General features: G+C 42.3%; 1 protein-coding gene across 6 annotated transcripts in view; it reads right to left on the bottom strand.

The window, feature by feature from the left end:
• Positions 1–16,396, bottom strand: part of IFT25 (intraflagellar transport 25) — a 45,911-nt gene that overhangs the window by 8,850 nt on the left and 20,665 nt on the right. For 4 of the 6 annotated variants that reach the window (XM_047789034.1, XM_047789033.1, XM_047789035.1 and 1 more), the window contains 2 exons: positions 12,335–12,378; positions 8,995–9,190 (listed from right to left, as the gene is read on the bottom strand). In XM_047789034.1, coding sequence (XP_047644990.1) covers positions 9,077–9,190; positions 12,335–12,378 — 158 coding nt within the window. In that variant the 3' untranslated portion in view covers positions 8,995–9,076. Of the gene's footprint in view, positions 1–6,275; positions 6,388–8,994; positions 9,191–12,334; positions 12,379–14,548; positions 15,405–16,396 lie in introns of those variants that run through there. The other 2 variants (XR_007136151.1, XM_047789036.1) reach the window with 2 other exon arrangements.

Genomic DNA, 16,396 nt, shown 5'->3' with positions numbered 1-16,396 from the left:
TAGTATCTATGAGGATGCGGGTTTGATCCCTGCCCTTGCTCAGTGGGTTAAGGATCCGGTGTTGCTGTGAGCTGTGGTATAGGTCACAGAGGCAGCTTGGATCTGGTGTTGCTGTGGCTGTGGCATAGGCGGGCAGCTGCGGCTCCAATTGGACGCCTAGCCTGAGAACCTCCATGTGCTGGGGGTAAGGCCCTAAAAAAACAAAAGACAAAAAAAGACTAATAGAAGTTCCCATCGTGGTGTAGAGGAAACAAATCCGACTAGGAACCATGGGCTTTTGGGTTCGATTCCTGGCCTCGCTCAGTGGGTTAGGGAATCTGGCGTTGCCGTGAGCTGTGGTGTAGGTTGCAGATGTGGCTTGGATCCCATGTGGCTGTGGCTGTGGCGTAGGCCAGCGGCTACAGCTCCGATTAGACCCCTAGCTGGGGAACCTCCATATGCCGCGGGTACAGCCCTAAAAGGACAAAGGACAAAAAACGAAAACAAAAAACTAATAACAAAAACAACTATCATTAATCATCTATCAGGCACAGGTAGATATGTAAGCTTATTTAATCTCTATATATCTCAAAGGGGAGACTATTAGCCCCATTTTACAGATGAGGAAACTAAGGCTCAGAATTAAGTAACTTGTGGAAGGTCTCAGAACCAGTAAGAAACAAGCTGAGATTCAAACCCAATCTCTAACTTCAAACCAGAGTCCCAGCTCTGCTGCCTGCTGTCTGTATGACTTTGGTTAGGCTGCTTTGGTATCTTGAACTACCAAACAAGACATCAACAGGGCCAATCCCACAGAGGATTCATGAGTAAAGCACTCAAGAACTATGCCTGGCTTGGAGAAAATGCCATTGAAATGTTATTGCTACTACCATCATTATTGTTCCACAACTGCCTCCTCGTGCCCACTTTTTAGGGCTTAGGGATGGAAAAAATACAGGATAGTAGGGACACTGAATAAAAGTTCCTTCTCCCAAGGCAACTGACCAATACTGGCGTGAGTTTGTGAGGGTACACCGAGGACTAGTAGCTGTGAAATACTGGGGCTAAAGCACATCTGAGCACTGTCCTTCGGAAGAGCTAAGTTCCATAGAAGGAGGCAGAGTATAAGGCCATGCACCTCTGAATCACTTCTCAGATGGTCCTTCAATTCCTGTCTATAAATGCATAGACATCTCCCAGTTCTCAACAAATAATAGAAAGCGAAAATAGATCTCAAACATCCCAGTCCAGTTCTCTTCAGTGTAATGCTTAAGCAGTGATTTTTTTTTTTTTTTTAAGGCTACACCTGCAGCATGTGGAAGTTTCCAGGCTAGGGGCTAAACTGGAACTGCAGCTGTCAGCCTAAACCACAGCCACACCAATGCCAGATCCAAGCCACATCTGCAACCTACGCCACAGCTTATGGCAACACTGGATCCTTAACCCACTGAGTGAGGCCAGGGATTGAACCCACATCCTCATGGATACTAGTTAGGTTCTTAACCTGCTGAGCCACAACGGGAACTCCTGAGCCATGATACTTTTCTGAGTGCTGAGTGATGATGCAAAGATGGACAAACTTCAGCTTTTGGCCTCCAGCAGCTTAACCTCCTGGGGTGGAGGGGGTCGGGGGTGGACATACACTGTAATAACTGTAATTCAAGGTGGAATATGATGGGTTAGAGCTGAGGTGAATTGTGAAGCTCAGAGAGCACAGAGGATTGAGCAATCCCTCTGAGCGGAATGGGTCTGGGAAAGCTTTGTGGAGGTGGTAGCCTCTGGGCTTGGTCTTCAAGAATGCCTAGTACTTGTATAATCTGGGATGGGAGTGAAGAGCTTGGGAAAGGAGAAGGGTATTATTATTATTATTATTATTATTTTTGGTCTTTTTGCCATTTCTTGGGCCGCTCCTGTGGCATATGGAGGTCCCCAGGCTAGGGGTCTAATCGGAGCTGTAGCCACTGGCCTACACCACAGCCACAGCAAAGCGGGATCTGAGCCACATCTGCGACCCACACCACAGCTCATGGCAACACCGGATCCTTAACCCACTGAGCAAGGCCAGGGATCGAACCCGCAACCTCAGGGTTCCTAGTCAGATTCTCTAACCACTAAGCCATGACGGGAACTCTGAGAAGGGTATTAAAGTAAACTAAATAACCTGGGCAAAGGTGGGAAAAAGAACCTGCCCAGGAGATTGCAAGCAGTTTGAACTCAGCTCTAATTCATGATGAAGAAAGGGCTTTTCTCTTTGAAGGGGACCTCTCTGGGTCTGGCTACCAGGAATGAACCAATTCTGCTTGGCTAACATTTGAAAGTGCGAGCAAGTGAAAGAAACTTGTTTATGTTCTTGTCCCACTCCGAGTACAATTTGCATTCCGAACATCAACTGATTTGAAGAAGATTCTTCATCACAGCCAGTCTGTCTGCTCGCAATGGGAAGATTTACCTTTAGTTCACTTGTTCTCCAAGAGTAATGCCCTCTGTGGTACCTGGCTTTATGTCAGAGTCTGAGCCTACACCCCATTCTGGCTAATGCAAGACATTGCCTTAGGTGCCTGGCAGGAGGCTTAGGAAACCCAGGCTCCTACTCGCAGAAACTGCCCTCCACAACTGTGAGAAAAGAAAGATTTGTTAAGCCATTCAGTCTGTGGTCTTTTGCTAGAGCAGCCTGAGCCATCTAAGGCACGACCTTCATCATGCTTTACCTCCAGCAGTCTCCTCTTGTGCATCCGGCCTGGTGTCTCCTTCAGCTCCAGCTCGCCTGCTGTTTAACCATCAACCAGAGCCCTATGGGGACATTCTCCATCCTCCTGAAGATGCCGGCAGACCAAGATCGCTTCAATCTGATCAAAGGTTATTGGATAAAGCTTTTGGAACCGTGACATGTTTAAGAAAGTGTCTAGCTGTGGGAGAGCATGTTGGTTCTCAGCTTCTTCCTTCACCAAATTCTGATCTCACAGTACTTAGCACGTATGCCTCCCAGTTAGAGGCTGTAATACTTTCTTGAAGAGAAAACTTTTTTCTTTCACTTTATAATCTTTTCTTGTTGTTGAAAATCATTTCTGAAAATGATTTTTCAGAAGGAGGATGGAGGAGTTTCCATCATGGCTCAGAGCTAGAACCCGACTAGTACCCAGGAGGATGCAGTTTTAATCCCTGGCCCCACTCAGTGGGTTGGGGATCCAGTGTTGCTGAAAGCTGCGGTGTGGTTTACAGACACAGCTTGGATCCCATGTTGCTATGGCTGTGGATGTGGCTGTGGCTGTAGCTGTGGCTGGCAGCTGCAGCTCCGATTTGACCCCTAGCCTGGGTACTTCCATATGCCGTGGGTGCGGCCCTAAAAAGACACACACACGCACACAAAGAGGATGGAGTAAAAATTCCTTAACGCCACCATCTTTAGTCAGAAGTAACCATTCTATATTTATATATGATTTATATCCCATTAATATGATCTATGATATCTGTATATACCATACTTAACTAATTTGGAGATGCATGGTTGCTTCTAGGTTCCCGTCTTATAAACAGCATTGCTACAAATTTTGTTTATTTGTCACTTATCTGATTATTTCACTAGAATAGATTCTCAGAAGTGGAATTTATGTGTCAAAGGCTAAACACATGTTTAACACTTTGACGCACAATGCTAAGCACTAGTTTTTAAAAGGCTTGTTACCAGGGTCAAGCTACAAAGCGCTGTTGGAACATCACCTAGAAGGTGAAGCTCCCAAAAGATGCCTGAGATAAAACTCACAAAGCAGTGCTTTTTTAAAAAGTTAGTATAAATAAGTAATAGACACAACTTTCATCTGTATAATATTTCTTTACCTTGCTTGAGTACATGGTTAAAAAGCTATTATATTTTACCCCTTTAATCCACCCCTTTAAATAAATATTGATTTAACCTTATTGTGATAGGCAACGGCCCACAGTAATCCAAAGATGTACATATCATTTGTTAACTTTATTAAAAACTCCTCAAGGAGTTCCCTGGTAGCTCAGCAGGTTAAGGATCCAGTGTTGTCACGGCTGCAGCTCAGGTTGCTGCTATGGTGTGGGTTTGATCCCTGGCCCTAGAATTTCTACATGCCACACGTGTGGACAAAAACAAAAACAAAAAAACCTCCTCAAGGATTTTACAGCAAAGAGATACAGACATACAAATAAATGAACAATGTTCATTTGTTTAGTCAACAAATATTTATTGAAAATCTACTCTGTGCCAGGCACTATTCTAGGTCTGAGGATATAGTCATGAGCAAAAGCAACAAAACTCCCTGTCCTGTGGAACTGTCCCCAAAAGGGTATGGGGGCCAAGGCAATTCATTCAATTGAGCTCCCTACCCAAGAGAATCACAGTTGAAGGAGGTTGCTCTGCTCTCATCTTCATAGCATGCTTGGGATATCATTAAAGGAAAAAAAGAATTTAAGGTGAATTCTAGTGACAGTGAGAAAAGAGGAATAAAGTATAAGAATGCTTGAAGTGCAGGACACAGAGGGGGCTACCTCAGCTGCCTAATCCCACAGGCAGGGCGGGAAGGTTGGGGTGGGGGGCTGGTGGTGAGGGTAAGAAGAGAGCATCATTTTAGGTACAGTGAGGAAGGCCTCACCGAGAACAAGATTTTGAGTCACGATCTGAAGTAAATGTGGAAGCTGGCTGTACAGCTACCTAAGGAAAGAGTCTTCAGGCAGAGGCAACAGCACTCAGAGATCTGTGCACACCCAGCACAGTGGCAGCCAGGAGTTAGTGAGTAGATGGACAAAGGCCAAAGAAGAGGGAGAGAGGAAGCAAACTGGGGACAGATGAGACTTAAAATAGATGACGGGGGAGTTCCCGTGGTGGATTAGCAGTTAACGAACCCGACTAGCATTCATGAGGACGCGGGTTCAATCCCTAGCCTTGCTCAGTGGGTTAAAGATCTGGTGTTGCTGTGAGCTGTCGTGTAGGTCGCAGACGTGGCTCGGATCCCCCACTGCTGTGGCTCTAGCGTAGGCCCGAAGGTATAGCTCCGACTGGAGCCCTCGCCTGGGAACCTCCATGACGGGGCTCAAGAGGGAAAACCAAAAGATAAAGCCACCTCCTATTATATCTGTTGCTTGAAACGTAGTGTGGTTTTATCAAGTGAACATGAATTTTTAAAGCCTGGGAAAATGAAGGTTGAAGGATGCTGTTTTCAAATATCATAAAGTGGTATTATGAGTATGGCACTGAGACACTGGTCTCTGCATTCACAGAAGAGAGAAACAGAAAAAAAGACTTAGAGATAATTGACTAGGCCTGTGCTAAGGAAATCAGTCCGATAACCTCTGGAGATCCCTTTCAGTTATCTGTAAGCCTCAATACAGTGTTTCTCACGTGAAGAATCATTGACATTCCGGTTGAGGAAGCTGGCGGAAAGAAAATTCTCAGCGTTTCACTTTACTGAACATGAACACAATTGCGCTAAATTACCTTCCTTCTTGAAAACCTTAAATGGCTTCAGCGTCATGGGAAAATATCTGAAAGCATTAAAGGCTCTCTGTGATCTGACTATAATTAATGTAGTTTTAGTCTTATTCTTTGCCTTAGTCAGGCATATATATTCATCACTTCCTAAATATGTTTTTTTAATTCTATTTTTAAAATTTTTTTCCGCTGTACAGCATGGGGACCAAGTCACACATACATGCATACGTTATTTTTTCTCCCATTGTTCTGCTGTGTGTGTGTGTGTTTTTTTTCTAAATATGTTTTCTGAGTACTCACCTTCATGTCTCGGATGGCACCAACATTACTCTTGAAGTATCTTTTCTACTCTCCCACATATCTAAAAGGTACCTTTCCATGAGTAAGTTTGTGCAACAAATTTTGGTAAGCAAATTATCAGAATCCAAAGCCTTTCTTCCTTAATTAACATTTTTCATGCCCCTTACTTGTTAAGGAAACCAGGCCACTTGTCCTGTAGGATAAAGCACTTTCTAGATTTGTCTGGGTATCAGTCAGGATAGGCTAGGCTATGCTGTGGTAACAAGCAACTCCCAAATCTCAGTGACTTAAAACAGTTACGTCCTCTTCAGCTTAGGAGCTCTGCTATCTGTTATCATCAGTCTCACTCCCAGACCTAGAATGATGAAGTAGTTACTGTGTAGAACATTGCTGCTGGTCACTGTGGGAGAGAGCAAAGAGCTCTGTAGGGTCTCTTATCAGGAAATTAACTGCTCGGTCTAGAAGTAAACTACCCTTCATCTCATTGGCCAGAACTGGTCACTTGGCCCTACCCAAACAAAGAAGGCCAGGAAGTATCTCTTACCATGGGCAGGAGGGCAGAGATCTGGGCATCTCAGTTGAGCAGCATTAATGGCTACAAGTCTATTTGCTTCCTTGTGGTGTCATTTTACTTGTTCCTCTCTCCCTTGAATTTCCTGAAAATGAAAAATAACTCTAGATCTTGATTTGATTCAGGCTCAGTAATTTTGGCGAGAGTACTTCATAGGTTGGTCTATGTGCTTCATATTGCATCACACCAGAAGGCATACGGTGTTTAATTGTAGTAGATTCTAGCAGTAATAGACACCACTCCCAACCCCCTACCCTGCAATTTAGTCACATCTGCTTGTACCTATGCCTTGGGTAGACCCCTCTTGTTTTGACTCTGGTCTTGGCCATGTGACCTGATTTGGGAAACAAGAGGATGGCAAATACAATATAAGCAGAGGCTCAAAGTGTTTGTACACTGTGGCTGTCCCTCTCGATACTTTCTAGAATGCTGAGACTGGTGAATGAGTTATCAGAAAATATCATGTGATTATGAAGGCTGGCATGTTCAAAATTTGTAGGGTTGGTCAGAGACCCAGGGAAGAGCTGATGTTACAGTACAGTCTGATGGCCCATCTGCTGGCAAATTTCCTTCTTGCCCAGGGGAGGTCACTCTTTGTTCTAATAAGGTCTTAAACCGAGGGATGAGGCTCACCTATGTTACAGACAGCAATCTGCTTTACTCACCGTCCACTAATATAAATGTTAATCTCCCAAAAAATACTCACACAGAAACATCCAGAATAATGTTTGAACAAAGATGTGGGCACTGTGATCCAAACAATATGATGCATAAAATTAAATATCATATATGTTTCACTTAGACTGTCTTGTGGGTTGAACTGGTAGCTGTGAATGCGACCTTACTTAGAAACAGGGTCACTGCAGATGTAATTAGTCAAGATAAAGCCACACTGGAGTAGAGTGGGCCCTTAATTCAATGACTTGTGTCCTTTTAAGAAAAGGAGAAGACACACAGAAACAGATATGCATTGAGGGAAGATGATGTGAAGATACACAGAAAGAATGCCATATGATGCTGGAGGCAGAAATTGGAGCTATGGTGCCACAAGTGATTGCACAAGTCAAGGAATGCCAAGGATGGCCAGCGACACCAGAAGCTAAGAGAAAGGCATGAATCATATTCTCCCTCGGAAACGCTGGTAGGAATAGACAGTGCCAGCACCTTGATTTTTTTTTCTTTTGTCTTTTGTCTTTATAGGGCCGCACCTGCAGCATATGGAAGTTCCCAGGCCAGGGGTCTAATTGGAGCTACAGCTGCCAGCCTACACCAGAGCCACAGCAATGCCAGATCCAAGCTGCATCTGCAACCTATACCACACTCATGGCAACGCTGGATCCTTAACCCACTGAGCGAGGCCAGGGATTAAACCTGCAACCTCATGGTTCCTAGTTGGGTTTGTTTCCGCTGCGCCACAATGGGAACTCCTTGATTTCTGAATTCTAGCCTCCACAACTATGATAGAACACATTTCTATTGTTTTAAGGCACCAAGTTTGAGGTACTTTATTACAGCAGCTGTAAGAGACCTCCTGTGTGTTTACTTTATCAACTTGTCATAAAGTCAGATTCATGCATTTCTGTTTATTTTCAATGTTTTGGAATTGCCTTTTTTTTTTTTTTCTGCTTTTTAGGGCTGTACCCCACCCACAGCAAATGGAAGTTCCCAGACTAAGGGTTGAATCAGAGCTGCAACTACTGGCTTACACTGCAGCCACAGCAATGCAGGATCCAAGCCGCATCTATGACCCACACCACAGCTCACGGCAATGCTGGATCCTTGACCCACTGAGCGAGGCCAGGGATCGAACCATCATCCTCATGGATATTGGTTGGGTTTTTTTCCATTGTGCCACAACGGGAACTCCTGGAATTGTTTTTTAATTTTAACTTTTGATTATATTAATTACATTTTCAAATTCAAGTTGTATAATAAGATATATTCAGAGACGTCTTATTTCCTCCCAGTCTGTCCTAGCCTGTTCCTTACCTTCCCAAAATATAAAGATAATCAAATAATATCAATAACAGTTGTCTCTGGGAAGTAAGATTATGTGTTCCCTAACTCTTCTCTGAATTCAAACCAAGACAAAACAAAATTAAAAGAAAAAAATTAAATGATTTGTCCTACAGGACACTTTTTTTTTGTTTTTTGTTTTTTTTGCCTTTTCTAGGGCCGCTTCCTGCAGCATATGGAGGTTCCCAGGCTAGGGGTCGAATCGGAGCTGTAGCCGCCGGCCTACACCACAGCCACAGCAACGCCAGATCCAAGCCGTGTCTGCAACCTACACCACAGCTCACGGCAAGGCTGGATCCTTAACCCACTGAGCAAGGCCGGGGTGGAACCCTCAACCTCATGGTTCCTAGTTGGATTCGTTAACCACTGTGCCACAACGGGAACTCCTACTTTTGGAACTTCTATATTGTTTACTGTCCATACTGCTCATTTAGTCCTTTGGATCAATCAATCAATAAATTAAAAAATTAAAGCACTGATATCCATAGGGCACCATGTTAGATGCTGTGGCAACACAGTGTATTATCAGCTAAATTTTTAGGTACAGTCACTTCCTTGATTAAGCTGTATACTAAAACAAAAGCTTTTTATAGCCTACATGTTGGCCATCACTACTGACTGATGAATCAAATTCCTATAAAATGTTGAAGAGAAAATAAATAAAACCTGAAACAGATTGATACAAATCCTTTTAATAATTATGGCTTCATGTTTAAATATATTGTTAAAAAATTGTGAAGAGTATTCCACTATAATTATTAAGAAAGATTTGAGACTGTTACTCCCTCTGCAGAAACACTATGCACAGATGCAAAGTGATCAAAGGCTGATACGATTATAAATCTCAAGTAAGTGGCGTGGCCATCACGTGCCTGTAGGGGAAAAAAATCAACACAGGTGCTTTCAGCAATTCTAGTTAACCATTAAACAAACAATTAGCAGAAGAAAATGTCTGATGCAAGAATAATATTCTAGGAGTTCCCTGGTGGCTCAGTGGGTTAAGGATCTGGTGCTGTCACTGCTGTACAGCATGTTTAATCCCTAAGCTGGGAAGTTCTGCATGCCATGGGTGTGACCAAAACCCAAAAAAAGAATAATACTCTAAATATGTAAGATATAATATTCAGAAAGGAAGCCAGCCACATGTAACAGTACAGTTGTTTTGATACGTATCAGCCAAATATCAGCTTTGTTTTGATGAAGAATAGCAGGTGGAGCTAAAAGCTGAACTGTATAGTTCTGATTAATTTTGGGGTTTTTTGGTCTTTTTGTCTTTTTAGGGCCACACCCACGGCATATGGAGGTTCCCGGGCTAGGGGTCGAATCAGAGCTACAGGTGCCTGGTCTATACCACAGCCATAGCAACATCAGATCCAAGCCGCATCTTCGACCCACACAGATCACGGCAACTCCGGACCCTTAACCCACCGAGCGAGGCCAGGGATTGAACCCTTGTCCTCATGGATGCTAGTTGGGTTCACTAACTGCTTTGCCATGACGGGAAGTCCTCTGATTAATTTTTAAAGTGTTTCTCTAAAGGTTTTTTTTTTTTTTGTCTTTTTAGGGCTTGCATATAGAAATTCCTGGGCCAGGGGCTGAATCGGGGCTGCAGCTGCTGGCCTACGCCACAGCCACAGCAATGCCAGATCCTTAACCAACTGAGTGAGGCCAGGGATGAAACCCGAATCCTCATGGATACTAGTTGGGTTCTTATCCTGCTGAGCCACAAGGGGACTCCAACATTACTATACTTTTACATTTATATAATCTCTCTGTAAAGCAATCTGACAATATATATGAGGAGCTATGTCTACACTCATGGACCCAGTATTCCATTCCTTGAAGTTTAATTTTAGAAAATAATTAAAAATGTGATGATCATTGTACAACTAAAAATGTAATAAATTCATTGAGTAATAAAAAAAAATTTTTTTAAGAAAATAATTAAAAAGGTGAAGATCACAGTAGCAGGAACAGGTATAAGATAGTCCCTGCAGCTGTAATAATGATGGAGGGAGGAAAAAAGAAATTAGTTAATATTTTCTCATCTGCACACATTTGGATTTAAAAATTATAATTATGAATATTGTGACATAATATTAAATTTTAAAAAGATACAAAACTTTTGGAGTCCTCTGGTGGAACAGCAGGTTAAGGATCTGGCATTGTTACTACTGTGGCACAGGTTTGATCCCTGGCCCCGGAACTTTTGCATGCCATGGGTGTGGACAAAAAAAAAGTTACACAACTCTTCATACATACTATTATAACTATGTGATGCATATGGTCGACAACTAGAAGAAAATGGGTATAGTAAAGGCTGTTGTGACAGGGCGCTAAAACAATGGGTGATTTCCGGTCTTCCACCCCCCCCTTACTTTTCTCCAAATGCTCTATTATGCCGCAGCCCTCCCTGATCCAAAGTGAGTCCTGAAACAACATAGTCAGCAGAGTTTACTTACCATAACCCATCTATAAAGATGGAGAAAAATAGGGAGAGAAAATTCAGTCTAATTAATCATTGCTCTGGTCCCCAGTGGCCTCCCCAGTCACGAGGCACACTTGGGTGGTTGAGAAGATAATTAATAGGATTCAAAATCTCCTACAGAACACTGACTTTATAGAAGCTGCTATTAAACTGTGAAGAAGGAGCCTTAACGGACAGGTTGCCTCTTTAACACCCATTTAGAGAAAACTTCATGAAATAAACCACCTAAAAAAACATATGTTCAGTTGTTTCACTTTTTGTGATTCTCTAAAACCAGGGCCTGACAAACTAACAGGAACAGAGAAACTCCTGATGAGGCAGCAGCTTCATCAACGGGCATTCATTCCACTTGACAAGCAAAGCCCAATGGAATGTTGTCGAAAACATGCTGGTCCCCTTTTCACCTTATCTCTCTTTAGCTTATTTGTTGCTGATCCTATGCTCCACTTCCCCATATCTGAATCTCCCTTGTCCTTTCATGCTTAAATGAACATCCATTTTTGTCATCTCAACCTTTTCTGATTCCTATTTTAAAAGGTTGGAGTTCCCGTTGTAGCTCAGTGGTAACGAACCCGACTAGAATTCATGAGGATGCAGGTTCAATCCCTGGCCTTGCTCGGTGGGTCAAGGACCTGGTGTTGCCATGAGCTGTGGTGTAGCTTGCAGATGCATCTCAGATCTGGCATTGCTATGGCTGTGGTGTAGGCCTGCAGCAGTAGCTCTGATTCGACCCCTAGCCTGGGAACTTCCACATGCCAGGGGTGCGGCTATTAAAAAAAACAAAATAAAATAATAGGAGTTCCTGTTGTGGCGCAGTGGAAACAAATCTGACTAGGAACCACGAGGTTGTGGGTTCGATTCCTGCCCTGGCTCAGTGGGTTAAGGATTTGGTGTTGCCGTGAGCTGTGGTGTGGGTTGCAGATGCAGCTCCAATCCCGAGTTGCTGTGGCTGTGGTGTAGGCCGGCAGCTGTAGCTCCAATTTGACCCCTAGCCTGGGATGCTCCATATGCCGCGGGTACAGCCCTAAAAAGCAATAACAATAATAATAATAATAAATTTAAAAATAAATCTACTTAAAAAAAGGCCGACCAAATCAAAGAGGCAAGTAAATACTTCAAAATAAATGAAAGACCAAAATAAAACAAAAACAAATCAGTGAATTCTGTTTTATCCTTACTGTCATCCTGTCTATGACAGATAAGAGCCTAATTTATGAACTACAATATTATTGCAAATAATATTCTGTATTGGTTGATTAGATATAGAGCCTATAATATTATGAGGGTATTTACTAACTTTATGACTATGGAGATAGGTTTAAAATGTAACTACATTGTGCTGGCTAAAGATAATGTTTATCTCTTCAAAGTTTATTTACTCAGGTCCCCTGGTGGTACAGCAAGTTAAAGATCCAGCATTGTCACTGCTGTGGCTTGGGTTACAGCTATGACTTGGGTTGATCCCTGGCCCAGGGAGCTTTTGCAGTGTCAGGCGCAGCCAAAAAAAAAAAAAAGGATATGTACTCACCATAATTTCTTCATTTTGAAGCTGCCCCTCTGTGTGTACTAGATCTAAAATACAAATTTAACAGAAATGAGTTAGGGATCAACATGCATGAGGACAACTACTGAAATCTATGTTCAATAAAACATGATATACAGTAAATTATAGGAGTTCCCGTCGTGGCACAGTGGTTAACGAATCCAACTAGGAACCATGACGTTGAGGGTTCCATCCCTGGCCTTGCTCAGTGGGTTAAGGATCCAGCCTTGCCGTGAGCTGTGGTGTAGGTTGCAGACTCGGCTCGGATCTGGAGTTGCTATGGCTCTGGCGTAGGCCGGCGGCTACAGCTCCGATTAGACCCCTAGCCTGGGAACCTCCATATGCCGCAGGAAGTGGCCCTAGAAAAGGAAAAAAAAAAAAAAAAAGCAAATACAGTAAATTATAGTTAGACCAGATTTATCAGTGTTTTGGGGTTAAAAATCAACATAAAAATACAGATGTTTGAAATAAACAGTATGAAACATAAACTATGAGCTGTAAAATACCTCTAGTGAGTATAAATAAAAGTAAATATAAATTACAGTGAATATAAAGTGAAAAATTGATAAAAGATGTAATCCTTTTCAAGGATCAAGCTACAAAGAGTAACTGCAGGCCTGAAAGAAGCTATCTTACCATTCTTATGGGAACTAACTAGGCTCAGTTTCTCACCATGAATTTTCACTATGATGCTGAGGTATGCTGCCCATGAATTCATCTTTTCTGGTATCCAGCTTCAGAAAACCTTTACTTATGTAATTTTAGGACAGATTGATTGATTAACTTGCATGGTCATGACTTAATCATATCTAAATAACATTCTTTTGGAAACATCAAATATTTAACCGATATAACAATAAATACTGACATTATTTTTTTGATAGGCAAGAAATAGATTTATTTATTTTTATTTTTTCGGTCTTTTTGCCTTTTCTAGGGCCATTCCTGCGGCATATGGAGGTTCCCAGGCTAGGGGTCGAATTGAAGCTATAGCTGCAGGCCTACGCCAGAGCCACAAGCAACACCAGATCTGAGCCTCATCTTCGACCTACACCACAGCTCACGGCAACGCTGGATCCTTAACCCACTGAGCAAGGCCAGGGATCGAACCTGCGACCTTATGGTTCCTTGTCAGATTCGTTAACCACTTCGCCACGATGGGAACTCTCAAGAAATAGATTTATTACGATAGGATGCGTGTGAGAGATACAAGCAGGCAGGCAAGGTGGCTCTTCTTTAGAAATTAATTTTATTTGTATCAAAATAGTGTACATAATTTTCAAAGGCATGTAGTACAAAAAGAGAAGTCTCTGGGCAGTAATATTATGTATGACTTTCTTTCTGTTTCCTAATCTTTCTCCGATGTAATGAAAAATAGTAATGCCCTACTTGACCTTTTTTTCTCCAGTCCTGCTCCCTAGAGGCTAGAGGTAGATGTTTTCAACTCTTTAAGCCTTTTTTTCCCCTGGATTTATAACGTTTTATATCCCTTTCCTTGATTTATCAATTTGTTTATTGACTTTATATTATGGTAGGTGAAAATTTAGGTCTCTTAGACCAAAATCCTTTTCCTTCTTCTGAAACTTTTCCTTCCTGCCATCCTCTCAATTTTTTTTTTTTTTTCTTTTTAGAGCCAAATCTGAAGCATATGGAAGTTCCTGGTCTAGGGGTCGAATTGGAGCTGCAGCTGCCAGCCTACACCACAGCCACAGCAAAACCAGATCCAAGCCGCATCTGTGACCTACGCTGCAGCTTGCGGCAATGCCAGATCCTTAATCCATTGAGCGAGGCCAGGGATTGAACCTGCATCCTCACGGACACTAGTTGGGTTCTTAACCTGATGAGCCACAAAAGAAACTCCATCATCCTCTCAATTTTGAAATCAATGCTTGATGGTTACACAGTTATCTGTATAAATGTTATTTACTGCTGAAATAAATAATAAATTATGACACATTTTCTTTCTTTCTTTCTTTTTTGTCTTTTTTTGCTATTTCTTTGGGCCGCTCCCACGGCATATGGAGGTTCCCAGGCTAGGGGTCGAAACAGAGCTGTAGCCACTGGCCTACGCCAGAGCCACAGCAAGGTGGGATCCGAGCCGCGTCTGCAACCTACACCACAGCTCATGGCAACACCGTATCGTTAACCCACTGAGCAAGGGCAGGGACCGAACCCGCAACCTCATGGTTCCTAGTCGGATTCGTTAACCACTGCACCACAACGGGAACTCCCACATTTTCTTTCTTATACAACTCCTCTATCAGAAGTTAGTAATAACTCTTCTTTCATTTGCTTAGTTTTTTAAATATGAAAAATTAGAAAATCTCAAACATAAAAGACAGGATATAACTCTTATATACACCCATCATCCAGAATTTACAATTACCAGCATTTTACCATACTTGATTTATCTAATTTTTTTCCTAACATGTTTTAAAGCAAGTCTTAGACATCTTGACATTTCATCTTTAAATATATGATTATCATCTTCAAACAAGAATATTTTCTTACATAACCATAATGCCATTATCATATGAACATTAAAAATGCTTTAATGTTACATAATAACCAGTCCACATTAAAATTTCCCCATTGTCCCCCAATGTCTTTTCATAGTTTGTTTATTCAAATCAGAAGTGTCTCTTTTAATATAAACAGCTTTCTCTCATACACACGTTTTTTCATCCCATTGACTTATTGAAGAGAATAGGTCTGTTGTCCTGTAAAATGTCCCCCATTTTCTCATATTGCCTCGTCGTGGTTTCATTTACTTTGTCCTCTATCCTCTGTTCCCTATAGTTTGGAATGAAATTGAGCTAAAGGCTTGATTATATTCAGAGTTTAAGGCCTTCATCATATACCTGGTGATTTTTGGCTATCTTTTTTTATTTATGAGGAGTAGATCATTTGAAAGCTGTTCATAAGCCAAGCTCATTGACTACCAGACTTTGTTAGGGTGGTCTGGAATGAGTTCGTCTTTGTCAGTATCCATAGATCTTTCTTCTTCTAGGACCACTCAGTTTCACAAAAGATGAATCCTCCAATCTTCTGGTTGCTGTTATAAATAGCAAAGCACAGGAAGAAGGCTGGAGTTCCCACCATTCAACATGTAGGCTTCTGGGAGTTCCCGTCGTGGCTCAGTGATTAACGAACCTGGCTAGGATCCATGAGGACACAGGTTCGATCCCTGGCCTTGCTCAGTAGGTTAAGGAACTATGGTGCAGGTCACAGATGCAGCTCAGATCCTGCGTTGCTGTGGCTGTGGTGTGTAAGCTTAAATCCCCCATTTTCCACTCCATGTCTCATTCAGTCTCTTTACTATGCCCGGGCTCCCTAAGTCCTGAGCCTCAACATTCGGTGTTCCTAATCACCTCTTGGGGGTGGTTTGTGGGAGGAAAGGCTGGTCACTAGCTTTATAGGGTAGGAGAAGGTACCTAGGTCCAATCATTCTGTAAATGGATGTTCAACTATTCACCCTTGTTTTTTGGGTGACTGTGTGTCACTCACACTTTTCATGGTTCAGTTGTCTTGAGTTCTAGGCCTTTCCGTGGTTATGCTTGGTAAACTGGCTTGCTTCTCAGTGATATTCTCCTTGCTGGGCCCTTAGATTATAGTCTACTCTATTCTGAAAAGTTACTATTCCTCCATCTGCTTCCTCTCTCCCATAATATGTATTAAGTGTTATCTTCTTTCATTTTCTTTTTATAGCCACACCTGTGGCATATGGAAGTTCCTGGGCTAGGGGTCAAATCAGAGCTGCAGCTGCTGGCCTACACCACAGCCACAGTAATGCCAGATCTGAGCTGCATCTGTGACCTATGCTGCAGCTTGTGGCAATGCCAGATCCTTAACCCAATGAGAAAGGCCAGGGATGGAACCCACATCTTCATGGACACTATGTCAGGTTCTTAACCCACTGAGCCACAACAGGAACTCCTCTTCCATAATATACATTGATCTCCTATATTTACTTTGGTCTCCTGGTTTTTTGTTTGTTTTTATTTTTTTTCCTTACAGGTTTACGCTTCTCTTTATTCCTTTATTATT

Source organism: Phacochoerus africanus, chromosome 8 (assembly GCF_016906955.1).
Source record: "Phacochoerus africanus isolate WHEZ1 chromosome 8, ROS_Pafr_v1, whole genome shotgun sequence".
Taxonomy (NCBI): domain Eukaryota; kingdom Metazoa; phylum Chordata; class Mammalia; order Artiodactyla; family Suidae; genus Phacochoerus; species Phacochoerus africanus.
The sequence above is the reverse complement of the archived record's forward strand: the minus strand, read 5'-3'. Positions and strand labels throughout refer to the sequence as shown.